The sequence below is a fragment of the Caloenas nicobarica genome, chromosome 17 (assembly GCF_036013445.1).
Source record: "Caloenas nicobarica isolate bCalNic1 chromosome 17, bCalNic1.hap1, whole genome shotgun sequence".
Lineage (NCBI taxonomy): Eukaryota > Metazoa > Chordata > Aves > Columbiformes > Columbidae > Caloenas > Caloenas nicobarica.
The window spans coordinates 7,850,176-7,864,008 of record NC_088261.1 but is presented as its reverse complement, the minus strand read 5'-3'; the positions used below and the strand labels follow the sequence as shown (position 1 = coordinate 7,864,008).

The 13,833-nt window shown below is 43.1% G+C and overlaps 1 protein-coding gene across 1 annotated transcript in view; it reads right to left on the bottom strand.

Moving 5' to 3' along the window:
- The window catches only part of LOC135995784 (sphingosine-1-phosphate transporter SPNS2-like), a 124,905-nt gene that overhangs the window by 25,892 nt on the left and 85,180 nt on the right, over positions 1-13,833 (bottom strand). Inside the window, exons 9-10 of the mRNA XM_065647318.1 lie at positions 8,643-8,708; positions 1,883-1,981 (exon numbers count right to left, since the gene is read on the bottom strand). Of these exons, the coding sequence (XP_065503390.1) occupies positions 1,883-1,981; positions 8,643-8,708 (165 nt within the window). The remainder of the gene's footprint in view (positions 1-1,882; positions 1,982-8,642; positions 8,709-13,833) is intronic.

Sequence of the window (13,833 nt, the reverse complement as noted above, 5' to 3'; positions counted from 1 at the left end):
TTGTTTTTCTGTGTTATGCAAAAGCTGCAGTTGCCCTTTCAGTCCCTGCAGCACAGGGTGCATGAGTCAGCCAAGCTGGTCCAGAGGCTGCAGAAAAGGATGCTGGTGGTTTCCGTGAGCACCTCTCTCCTCTCCTGCCACGGAGCCGTGTACTTGGGCAGCCTCCTCCCAAATGAGAACTGCCCGACAACCACAGCATTAGAAAAGAATAATTCAAAATCCTAATTAATATTTTCCCAGTCTAAAGAAAGCCTAAGGCAGCTACTTCAGCCTGGCATCTTTAGATATTAATAACTTGCAACTTGCTTGATCTCTCAACACCAGAAGGGCAAGGCACATTATTTTCTACAACCAAAGTCCTTTTTTTTAATCCGTGACACTAAAGAGCCCTAGGCAACTTTCAAGATTAATTGCAATCCTTCAGAGTCCTTGCTGTTCCTCCCAGACATCCCTCTTACGTAAGGAAAAGACAGAACGTGCAGTAGAATCACCTGCATCCCAGACCCTGCCCTCCTTCCAGCATTCCCCATGCCGCCTGCCCTGCACAGTTGCTGCCAGTGATTCCTTTGTTCTCACTGCCTTCAAATAATTTCTAAAATAAGATCATTTCTCCCCAGATGCCCAGAAAGTAAATGAAGAGTAAACTAAACTGCACAAATTTATTCTGCCGAGGTATTTCTCATTTCTTCGGTCCGTTCAGCCTTCTCTGTATCTGTCTCTTCATGTCTGCTTCAGAGACCTTCAGAGCAACTGTATCAGTTTTGGGAGCTGGCATTCAAGAGTAAAAATTTATGTATATATAAATATATATCTAAAAATTAAATATAAATAAATATGTATAGGCACACACCAGTGTCTATGGGACGAACAGATGAGAAATAATGTTTTTCAAAAAATCTAAGGTCCACAGCAGCCAGCGGCTGTGTCACACAGCAGTACTGAGCTGGAAGAGCACAACAAAGTTCTGTCTCTCAGGTGATGGGACTAGTGAAGATCCCACTTGCATCAATGGAAAACTGGAGCACCTTCAACACAACAAGAGCAGTGCCGCTCGGGGCTTTATGTGGAAGCTGCTGTATTTTATAAATGATCTGCGTTCTGTGAAACTCAACACATCAAACTCCACAGAAGGGTGCAAGGGAAAGTAATTATCCAAGTACATCTAGATTTCTTTTCCTCATTATACTTCCCAGGACTTCTATTTTCAGCTGTGAACGTTATCTGATTGCCAGGTTTTGGAGGAGGATCTGTTGTTTTGCTCTGCACTAGGATACTGGTGGCATAATGAGGGACATGTCCAGTCAGACCAAGGCCAACAACTGCAGCAGTAATAGAAAGGAATACTACTAAAAAACCAAAATATACACACCAGAAAGGAATACTAATAAAACTCCCAAAACATACACACCCATCCTGCCATGGATTTTGCACCATCATACAAAGCAGGTTCAAAGTATCAGCGGGTCAGAACAGCTGCATGCTGCTACCCATAAAGAGATATTTGGCTTATGAGACCAAATTCACAGTTAAACACACACACACAACTCTGTTCCCATCTAATTTCTAATGGATCTGTGTCCACACCACAGAACAACTACTGCCCCTTTACAGAGCTGTCTGTAAGCTTTACAAATGGCCCAGGCTAACAGGATTTAGCAGCTCACTTTTTGTGCCCAAGTGGTCCTTCCAAGGTTGAACTGTAGCGCACAGACAACATAAACATGTAAAAAGGTTGCATTTCACTGCACTGCTTCCCATTTTGCAAAACAAATACAAGCCTTCCTTCCCCAGCATGGTTCAGCTTGGCGTTTTAGATAAGCAGTTAGTAAACAAAACCCAACATGGGCAGGTAACCCTGCCAAAACTTGCTGTGAGCACTTACAAATCCAATCAGGTACGGACTGCCAGCATCTCCCAGGAGATGTGACGTGAAACTCTGCAAGGCCACTGCGGTTGCACGGCGTGTTGGAATGACCACGTACTGCAAAGGAGAGAAAAAAAATATTACGTAAGGGAACCGAAGTAAGAACCTGTCCTGCTGTCTTGTATCGCTCAGCTAATACCCAGGTCAGGACAAAGCTGGTGGCAGACACAACCACAAGTTATTTTCACATTAAGGGACCAGAGCTCACAGAAAATAGAGCCTTAACCATGGAAGGGGATGAAAATTTAAAAAAAAAAGACCAAACAAACTCTTATCCTATGGAATGACCTTAATTTTACAACACAAATTTAGGAGCCAAAAGAAGTATCTCCTGCATAAAACTTGTGAAAGAAGCTGGCTAAGAGCATCTGCATCAAGTCCATATGTCCTAGTTTAGAAATTGATCCTGTCTTGATGTAAGGCTGTAAGCAATGAAGAATTCAATGGGTCTCTAAATCCAAGTGAGCGTTTTTTCCATTTCTAAGCACTGAACCTTGTTCTGCCTTTTCCTGTTGCTCTGAAAAGCATCTGCCCTGCTAGAAATTACTCTCTTGTTTAGCTGTTTGTACACCATGATACCTTTTACTTCTCCACTTTCTCTCTGGGCTGCCTTTAGTCTTTCTTTACAAGGCATGCCTTCCCAGACTTCAACCCGTTCTTGCAATCCTTTCCTGAAGTCATTTATTAATTAAATGTGACATTTCAGGACTGGCACATCCCCAGCTAGACATACACAGAGATGGATGTACCTCAGCTGACTGAGGGAGGAGAAATCATTGCTCAACAGTGACGTGTCTGGGGGGGACAGCACCTGACCTGAAGCGCCGTTTTGGTGCTTTTAACGCTTCCTCTTAGGGAAGGCGAGTTGCCCTGTCTGCAATGGAAAAAGTTTGCCATAAAAAAGGGACAGAAAAGAAACATCAGTGAGAAAATCCACACTGGAAGAGAACCGATGCCTATTTAGAAAGAGCATTTTGTTCCACGCAGAGACAATTAGGAACGATGGGTAAAATTAGATTAAATGCTTTTCCTTAGGGTTTTACCGTGTGCTTTCGGACTGACCTGCCCGTTCTTTCATTACTGGTTTACAAAGCTGCAAATGCACGCTGCTAATGCACTTTGACAGCACACATTAAATGGGTCCCCTGTTCAACTGCTGTTGTGCAACAGAAGATGATCAGATCCTCAGCAGCCACCTGGCTACGGGTGTCAGACACCGTCCTTTGGCATCCAGGAGCTCAAAACAGACCTGAAGGCTCACAGAAATCCCAAGAGGAAAATAAAAGTCTAGACTTTAATATTAGAGACACGGAAATGTACTGAAGGTGACACTGTGAAACAGGACAGCCCCGCAATTCATTACCATTCACCAAAGATGCAGGGCAACGGGTGCAGCCTGGGTAGATTAGACAGAAGGAAAAAAAAAAAAAAGGATTGTTCTTCTTCCCACCTGGCCCCAGTTCACACAGGTGCAATGGAGAAACATTCTGCAAGAGCTGTTTGAGAAAAGGGCAGCTGGGAAGACAAAGTGAAATTCTATTCAATTCAAGACTCCAGAACTGTGCAGATCTGTGAAACAGGGAATTTTGAACTTTGAATATTTTTCTTTCTATAAAGTTTATGTCAATAAATCTGGAGAGGAAAGCCTGCCTGGCTCTATATCCTATCCATTTTCTCAGCAAAATGACAAAGGAAATGGGAAATTTATTCAAAAGTTGCAGTGTTCAGGGAGTGGCAGTGAATTCGTGCCAGTTGGAGAAAGAAGTTTGACTGACATCTGCATCATATATGTGTGTGCATATAGGTATTTATACACATGAATACACACACATTATACATAAATTGCATGTATACTTGTACTATGCATACATGTAGTTTTGCAAGTAGCAATATGATTTCCAGCAAGATTTCAGTTTGCTTAGCTGAAGAAGTTTAGCATTATGAAGAGCCAAAACTTATTAAATGTATTCTGGAATTCAAGTGGCAACCACCTGCCCCCCAAACCAAAACCCCAACATGCGGCAAGTAAACGAACATGAGATTTTTCCTCCTCCTCCAAAAAGATATCGGGAAGAAAGAAAGGCTTCAACCGGCATCTCCAAAACACCGAAAAAAATACTCTGCTTAAAAAACATTTTGTTCTGATGCAGAGGAAGTAGTTGGTAGCACACATTATCTACTTTTCTAGGAAGACAGCAGAAAATTACAGCTCTAAATGGGCATTTTGGTACCAAAATAGACCTAAATTCAAACCATACGTGGCCTGGTTTGAACATCCCATGGAAAGTGGAGATGGGAGAGCCGCAGCAGCGCGGTCCTGGCTCATCCCCAACTGCAGGTTGGGAGGGAGGACGGGCAGGGAGGCTGAGCAAGCAGCTCCGGCAAACCTCTGCTCTTTAAATAGCGGCTCAGAAAGGCCGTGGTTTGCTGGTGACATCCCCTTCCTGCAGTGAAACCAGCAGAGTTGATCCAAAATAAAATAACCAGGAAACCCTTCTCCCAGAAAAAGGCCAAAAAGGTAAGTTCTGAGGTTTACGTCTAATCTTTGATAGAAAACCCTGATTTCTAAAACACTTTGCTGCTCTTTCTGGGTCAGACAGGAATCTTCAGGACAACGCATCTTGGCCTCTTTCAGCACCAAAAGCAAAGAAAACACATGCTGACCCCATTCCAGCCACTGACAAAGCCTGGAAATAGTCCAGGTGTCCCTGTTGTAACTATTGCTCAGAAAAGACAAAGGCTACGATCCAGAGAAACCAGTCCCAGAGAGACTCTTCGCTTGAGCTGGGCAGATGCTCTCTGAAAAGCACTTTTAAGTGAAGTAAAAGGAGGCTGAGCTGGTCTCTAGATCACAGCACGGAGTAGCACGCATCCACCTGCCGCCATCGGCACCCCCAAGAACCGCAGAGACACCCCTTGGCGTAAAAATGGGGCACTATTGTATATTAGATAAATACATTTTTTTATTTATAGGGAAGGTAATCAGAGCAAAAGCAACATTCCTCCATGGCTACAGCACAGCTGAGCACCAACCTCTGCCTGTGTCAAGCCTAAAGGAAGACTGTGACTCTACGGCAAAACAGTAAGGCAGCATCTCCATGGCAGCTCATGACTATTTAAAAAGAACTAATGTTTTACAAGAAAAAAGAGACTTTGCATAAACTGGAGGAGGCTTTTCTCGGCAAAGATCTGAAGAGATTGCGATTGCAATAGCTGAAGCCCTTTAAATCACCTATTGGCTTTTACACAGAAATGCCACCAAGGCTCTGTCCATCAACTTTATTTTTGAGAGATGCTTTGAAAAACCCACTATTAGGACCAGATTCCACAAAGTCCCAAGTACTCAGCACATCAAATGTTACGCGCTTGCCTGCTGCACCGAAGCTCATTCATTATTGCTGTTACAAGGCAGTTTTAATGCTGCTTTGGGGTTCTGGTAATTTTGAGGCCAATTTGCAGAGATGGCTGACAAAATCTGTTTCATAATTAGCGTGCTCCATGAGAACCGACTCCCCTTTCCCTAAGTACCACCCGAGCATGTGCCTGGGAGGAGACTTGGAGAGTTGCGCTCAGGAGAATAAGGTCTGTTTGGAACAAATTTGGAACAAATATCGGCCTTTTACAATCTCAGGCAGCGCAGTACGTTCTGCAGCACTGACAGTTTATCAAACCCAGCACTCAGCACCTTTTACTGCAGACAATTTGAGGAGCTGCACACCGACCACTACACTGGCAAGAAAAGTAGATGCAATGGAAGCACGAGGCTATGAAGAGCCAACGATTAACTGTGAAGATAATAAGCAAATATCCTTGTTTTTCTAAGGAAATTAAACTTGCAAAACCTCTGAAGATGCTCACCAACTTGCCAGATAGGGTTTTTAAGCAGTCATGAGATCTGTAAATCTTGGGAGAGCTACGATAAATCATTTGGGATGCAGTTTCCATAAAGCCTCACTTCTGGTATAATGAAAGCAGTGGGAACAAAGTTCAGCCAGTATGGAGAGCTTTTTATCCATGAAAATAGGGTAATATTTATGTATACGATGGAAGTGTTGTTATGCTTACACTAATAATGCTTTTAAACTCCTTACCAGCCCCAGGCAAGAACAGACACACTTCTGATTACACCAAATAAATAGTAATCAGTAGAAACTAATTTGCCAAACATTTAAAGCGCATCTCACTAAAGCACATCCACACCTTTCTCTGGCGAGGACTTCTTCTAAAGCTGTCTGTCAAACATGGTTAGAGCCCGGGCTCTCACCTACTGTCTGACTCAACATCCTGTCAAGCCCCTTGTGTCATACGGGTTTGCATTGATCTACGTGGATGTTTACATCTATTTGTACAGCACTTACAGGTCCACTCGTGCTGATAACACATTAAGCTGAGCATTATATACGACACTCAGTTCTTTAGTCTAAACAGACAAGAGAACAGCTAGCTTAAGAGTTGGCACGAATTAGCAAAATCCAGTTTTTAACATGGTTTTAGTTTCTATCCTGTGTTTTGGAAATTGGAACTAAGAAATTATTTCCAACTACTTCAAGATATTTCTTATTGAGTTCTTTTGCACTGAAGCAACATAAATAACCGCAAATGCACCCCTACAAAATGCAACTGAATATAGGATGCTGGGAAGACAGATGGCAAACCCTATAAAAGCTATTCAAAAGCTACACGATAATGAAGTCATATTGAAATCAATACCAAAAAAATCTCAGAAATTAAAATGGGACAATGATACCTCAGTATACCTGATACAACAAAGTAGTTGGTAGAAAAATGTCTTGAGACAACGCGTGTCTATTTTCAGCTCTCCCTCTGGCCAGATATTCTGGAGGATCTTGAATTTAATTAAGCACATCAGCTAATTCTGACCGGAGAGAGCTGGGAGCGCACCTGGGAACACCACAGCCAAAGGCAGGATGGACAAGAACCTCTCTGGCAAGAGGCAGCAATGAGCAACTACAAATACTGTGCCATAATTTCTTCCTCAACACAGCTGTCTGTAGACTGCACATCTGCCTAAGTGTTGAGATACCACTTAACGAAGGGCCACCCTGAACTCGGCACAAGCTGCAAACCCCGTGTAAGTTCAGAGCAACCACCCGTTGGGCCCCTGCAGAGCTTCACCACCTGACGCTAAACTGCTACAAGGAATGAACCTCGGCAATTAAAAGCTATCTAATGCTACTGAAGGACACTGATAATTTTTGCTTCTCTGTGCTTTATTCACATCTGAGAGAAGTAGAATTAACAACCCCACCTCCCAAAGCGTTCTCTGCACAAATGAGTTAAAGATTGAAAGTTCATTAAGCAGCACAGTTATACGGCAACTACAGAGCTACTGTAAAATAGAGGGTGTTCCAAAGGGATAGACCGAATCACTGTATCTCTACAACCACAAACCACCCGTGAATGAAACTCTTACCATGGGAAAGGGCAGGGCATAGAGTTTCAAATGAGTTATAAAAAGGTTACTAAAACTGGATAACTCATTAAACCATTCATAAATTTTTGTGCAATTGTAGCATGTTGCCATCATGAAATATACTGCTTTGAAAGTGGGTTCACCTTTTTGAAACACCCGGTATAAACACAATCTTGAGCTTAAATCATAAACAGAACCTAAGCAGAAGCTTCAAGTTCTTTGCTGAATCAATATATCAGCACCATTATCTTTACATCTAGGAATACCGAGCATGATTGTTTTCTCGTTGGTGTTTGCACAAGCAACAAATACAAGTCAAGGGAGTTTTTTATTGATGCCAGACTGATTATATTTTTAGTTCTGTCAACAAGCTGCCAAAAGACCTCGGGCAAGTCCTGTAATGGTTCTGTGCCCTAGTTTATTTCTTTTTCACACAATAAGCAACAAGTAACCTCCCTCACAATAGGATTACAACATGGGGTATGTTTGATAGGCTCCATACATCTCTGATGGAAGCATTACAAAATATGCAAGGTTCTCTAACAAATGTCCACACTATTTCATAGGAAAATCCGGCTGCTGGGGTCAGCTTGCCCATTTGAAAGACTTAAAGAGCTCTATGATGGAGAAAGAATGGAAAATGAAGGACACAAGGTGAAAAGTCGCTGACAGTTTCCTCTTGGACGAGGTGGACGCAGTCCAAAAATTCTTTATACTTTCTTTTCCTCTCTCCTCTCGCAGAGGTGGTTTTCTATTGTGCATGTGTTGAATGGGAGGTTTGCTGGAGCTCAGCCACAGGGAGAGGGAGGTGGCTCCTTTGTGGTCAGCGGAGGGAGGGAGGGAAGGATTTCCTACTGCAGAACAAGGCCAAGTTATTGATAACAAAATCCACTAATGTGCTGACTAGTAGGAAATGCTGGCTGATTTCTTTGCATAGGGGGTTTGCGCAAATAATTAAAATTTGGGAAAGTTTAGGAGTTCAGTAATAGTGTTCCTTCTGGACATCTCCCCTCCCTGGTGCTCAGAAGAAAGGACAAGAATAATCTTTTTTTCTTTCTCTCTCTCACTTTGCTTTTCAGCAAGTTAAAAAAGGAAAAAAAAGAAAAAAAAGAAAAAAAGAAAAAAAAGAAAAAGAGAAAAAAAAGAAAAAAAGAAGAAAAAGAAAAAAAAAAGGAGAGGCTGAAGGTGGGAGGTATTTGGAATAAATTGTGAATTTCAGGTTGTTCTTGCAAGCTGGCAAACTGGCCACCAGAAGAGAAAGATGCTGTTCCAAAGTACACTCACCATTAGTATGTCTGCTGTGATGGCCCAGTTTGAAAACAGAAGAGTTTCTCCGATAAAAATGCAAATCTGTTGTAACAAAACACAGAAAAAAGGAGAAGATTTATTCACTTGACATTCAAGGGAAAAATAACCTGTCACAAACTTTTCTTTGTTGCTTATTTGTCTCAACTCTACACAAAGGATTCTTTTGTACAGAATACACTCCTGCTTACTGTTGTGGTTTATCCTGAATATCAGAAAATGATAGATTTTTATCAGAGCTCTAGAGACCTGGCCTGCAACTTCATTAGTGTAAACTGTTTATGATCTACAGAACAGCTAAAGAAAAGGCTGACACATCCGGTAACAGAAGAACATGAGAAGCCAAGAGGAAGAGACAGCCCTGGGCTTCCAGACTGTAGTGATTTAACCCCAGCCGGCAAACAAGCACCACGCAGCCACTCACTCACCTCCCCCGCTCAGTGGGACGGGGGAAAGAATTGAAAAAAAACCTCATGACTTGAGAGAAATACAGTTTAATAGGATAGCGAATGAAGAAATAATAATAATAGCACATAGAAAACAAGTGATGTACAATGCAACTGCCCAGTACCTGCTGACCGATGCCCAGTCCATCCCCAAGCAGCCACATTTCCCAGCCAGCTTCCCCCCAGTTTATATACCAAGCATGACATCATATGGTGTGAAATATCCCTTTGGCCAGTTGGGATCAGTCGTCCCGGCTGTGCCCCCTCCACCTTCTCATTGCCAGGCCAGTATGAGGAGCTGCAAAGTCCTCGACTGCCCAGTAACAGCTAAAACAGCAGTGTATTGTCAATATTACTCTTATTCTAAATCCAAACCCCAGCGCAATAGCAGCCACTAGGAAGATAACTAGCTCTATCCCAGCTGAAACCAGGACATATACTTAAATAATTCTGTTCCAAAAAGCCAGCTAGAAAAGGCAAGATGGCCACAAGTCCCCAAAACACCGTCATGTTCATCACTAGAAATCAAGTTACGTGTTAACATAGCGGAGCCAAGCAGGGATTCAGGGTGGGAAACTGAGATGGGGCAAAGAATCTTTTGTTGGAGGGAGGCAGGGGTAGAGGGGCTTGTTTTGCTTATTTTTAATCCAAATTGGTTCCGCAGTGCAGTTCACCAAACGGTTCTACAAACAGTTATAGCGGTTGAAGAACTGGAAATGATCTTCTCTCAAGAAGAGAAACTAATTTAACCTGACCTCGTCATTAAATGTTCATCAAACTGAGTCCAATGGAGCAACAGTGACATGGCTTCAGGAGGAACATGCCTCCATCAAAAAGCTTTTTACTCATATTTCAACCATGAGCCTTTTCCTTTTTTAACAATTCAGCAAAGAAATGCAGGTTCAACAGGATGAAAAAACAAGGACAGAAAATCTTCCATGCACGTTGCCCTCTTCCTTTGTGTATTATGAAGAGCTACTTAAATAACCAGACTTGTAAAAAACAGCTCTCCCATTCCCCAGCAGTAACAAGGCAAGCAAAACTCCTTTGATCTCCCCCAAAGGTTGCTTTTTCCCAGCCAACCCATTTATTTTTGTGGCATCTAGAGAGAAAACAATACTCCTGGAATCCCTATTAGCACTTGGAGATAACAGCTATGGAGATTTGGCTTCTGGTAATTGCAGATTCCCCTATTAATTGCCTTATGTTCAGTTTTTGTTATGTTGAATAGGCTACAATTCATTAATGAGGCTACAATTCATTAATGAAGCAAAGCCAGCAAGAAATACACAGTACACTTTTCTCCAAGGAAACATCCAGATGGATGTTGGTTTGTGGTGTTCACGTCAAGCTTTGATGGGCTCTGACAGTCACAGTCGCTGCCCCAGTCCCTGTTGCTGGCACAGGTGCAGTTTGGGGTGGGAGGGGGACCCCCAAGACTGGCATCTATGGCTCTGATGTGACCCCCACAAGTGTCTTTCCCACACACCAGCTCAGATCTCCTAAACCCCTCAGACCATCATGTCACTGCCAGGAATAGTTTTTGCTTTATTTAGCAAGTCTTACGCATTAAGCTACAGAAAGTTTCCTCTATTTGTTTCTAAAATTGTCGGTGTTTCCCACACATTCTCCCTCCCTACCCCCTCTTTTTGTGACTGGATCTGCTTCCTCTGTGGTGGTGTCTGAGCCAGTCATTGTGGCCCAGCTGGTCAGCTAGGAAATCTCCTCTTTCCATTTTCCCACTGCCCACTGGTCTGCCTTGAACTTGGCTCTCACTGGAGATGACAACGGCTGAGCTAAGAAACACAGATCCAACGAATCCAAGTGCTGACGGGAGGAGAAGCCACATGTCACGTAGCCCCAGGTGGGCTCTCAGGACCTGCTCAGAAATCCATCCCTTTACAGCTTTGTGGCTGCTGTTGCTGGGGTTCTGCAGCTGGAGAGATTAAACAGAGCTTGGAAAAGATGCAATCACACTTCTGAATGCAGCATCGCTATGCCCTGCCTCTTCGTATAGCACTGCAAGCAGGCAACTGCTTGCCTTCAGGTTATATAAATTGCCTACCCGCACACACATATGAATTGTTGCACGCAGCAAGTAAAGCTTGCCTTGTTCTGCAGGAATTCAGCGCAAGTCCTATAAATAAATCACTGAAATGCTACGAACTTCAGGGTGCACCACTTTTGAATTGCTGAATGTGTCTCAGCCATGAAACATGTGCTTAATATGTGGATACTGGTGAAAGAAAAAGAGGAACAAGAGGAAGATCAAAAAGTAGGACAAAAGATATGGACATTAAAAAAAGCCCGTCCTTCAGCTGCTAATGGGGATTTATAAAAATGAGTTCAACCGCTGCAAAGGGTGCACAAGGATAAGTGGCATTGCTGCTGGAGAGACTCGAGAGATGCTCCCTGCAAATAGGGCAGCCTCCAGAACAGATCAATAACTCCTGAACTGGTCACGGGTTTGACTCCTCACGCACTTTCTGAAGCCTCATTTTACACTGAGATTTCAGCTCTAGAGATATATCCTCTTCTGAATCCAGCTGTGTTGTATAATATGTCACCATCTCCATTTGGTGTCCAGCGGCTCATCTGTGATGAGCTGATAGAAGTGATGTCTCCCTCAGGACTTCTGTTTACGTGATCAGTTCACAAATTCTGATTCCCAAATATGTTAAGTAGTTTCAGTGTGGTCACACCAGCAGCTCTCACAGCAAGATTTAAGCAGGTTATAAACTCCTTCCATGGCTATTTGCAAAGTCCGTATCTGTGTCCATCTTCATTATCTGTGTTTCTCTCTGAAATGGTGGGCGAGCCTCCCATATGTGCTCTTGAATTGGAAGCAAGTCTGAATCCATCTCAGCGTTGGGCAATATCCGTGCCTCAGAAGAAGGAAAGTCAGCAACACCATGGGAACAGCAAAACCCTGGAGTTAAGCCTGAGTTGCTGTAAAAGCTCTACGGCAAGGTTCTACCCTGGGACTTGCTGTTTCTGCAAGATCATAAAATGTCTTTGAGGAATTGAAATAGATGTCGAAATTGAGGTACAACAGGAACTTGGAGCAGTGTCAAAAGGAAGGCAAAGAAAAGCAAAGCATCTCTCTCCAGTCATTTGGAAATCTAAACTAGTCTAAAATCTGCTGTTGAAATGTCTGAGTAGTGTGATACAATGGTGCCACACAGCTAATGGGTTTCAAGAGACAGGTTTGAAAACCAACATTTCAAAAAGTACACATTTCAGAAAGAGTGGGACCTAAAGATATGCAAATTGCTGTTTTAAGGAGCTGGATTACAACACACAAATCCACACGCTGCTAGGAACACAGAGTAAGAACCGACTGGACTATACAGCCAAGCAAGATAGTACAAGACAGAAATAAAAGTGTCTGGGCAGCTAAGCGATAGAGAATTCTGCTTTGTTCTACCTTGCAGCCACTTGTACCACTGCCAATAATTTACTGGATCAGTATGAAAAGACTGGACGGAAAAAAGAAGTCTGTCTACCTGCTCCAGGTAGGAGTGGCTGCTACAGAACTGGAATAGCAGCTGCCCTTGGGGACCCAAACCACCTGCAAGACAGGACTGAGCAGGGGAGGAAAAAGTACAAATGTTCAGGGGCGGAAGACAGCAGACAGCCTGTAAGGGACAAGGTGATCATCATGCCAATGGATATGCAGGTCTTTTCAAAACAAAAACAAAACCACCACAAAACCCAAAAAGCCAAGAAATTAAAAAGCAAGGGCTCCGCTGATTCTTGCTGGAGCGCTGAGCACTTTGTTTCTGGTGATGCCAGTACCAGTTGAAATTAAAAACTCTCGACTGTTACTGAGAGCATGGAAGGAGATGGTGATCTGGAGGCCACCACAGCTCAGTGTGAGAGAACACCACCTCATGGGGACTCATCTAAATGCTTGGAAGTGATAATTTTAAGGCTCTGAGCCCATGAGGCATCCAAACCCAGTAACCCTTCAATTTTAGCATGGTGTGATCAATGTCAGAAGTCTAAGGACAGTCAGAGTACAGAAGGTCTGGCAATACCACCATGTTGGGGACCAGACCAGAACATTGCTCCTGCCTTTCACAGTCATGCAGAACTCAAGGATGCTGTTTCAGGATGAGAACCAGGACACAGCTGTCAAGGAAGCTATCAGAGATGAGAAAATCTACCCATAAATTTTACTGTATTCTTTCCAGAACAAGCTATTATAATGGATTTTGAGATAAGGAAGGTAACCTAGTTTGTCATGCTGTCCACCCAATCTAGGTTTTCCAACTCCAGAGTCAGAGAACAGTCTCTTCTTCATTTTGGAGCAATGAGAATTAAAACAGAGGCTAATGAGAAACTACACCATGCAGCCTTGCAAAACAGGTCTCCTAGTGAAAGCAAAGGGAATTAAACACTCTGGAAGCCTGTAAGATTGCAACAGCATTGAATGGCATGGAAAAACAAGGGCTCATTTGCTTGAAACTTGCCTTGAAAAGTCAATTCAGCTGACATATAGCATCACCATGACAATACCTTGTGTTATGAGACACCGGTAGCTCCAACACAGACCTGTTCCCTCAGTGGGGTTCACACCTGTAACACTAAACAGCAACCACAGCAGGCGCTGTGCTGTTATTCTCTGTTTATATTAATCTATAGTGGATGGCTCGGCCACAGATCTTCTAACTCCAGGTGATTTACAAACATTAATGATCTAAGCTACTCTGACCCTTTGT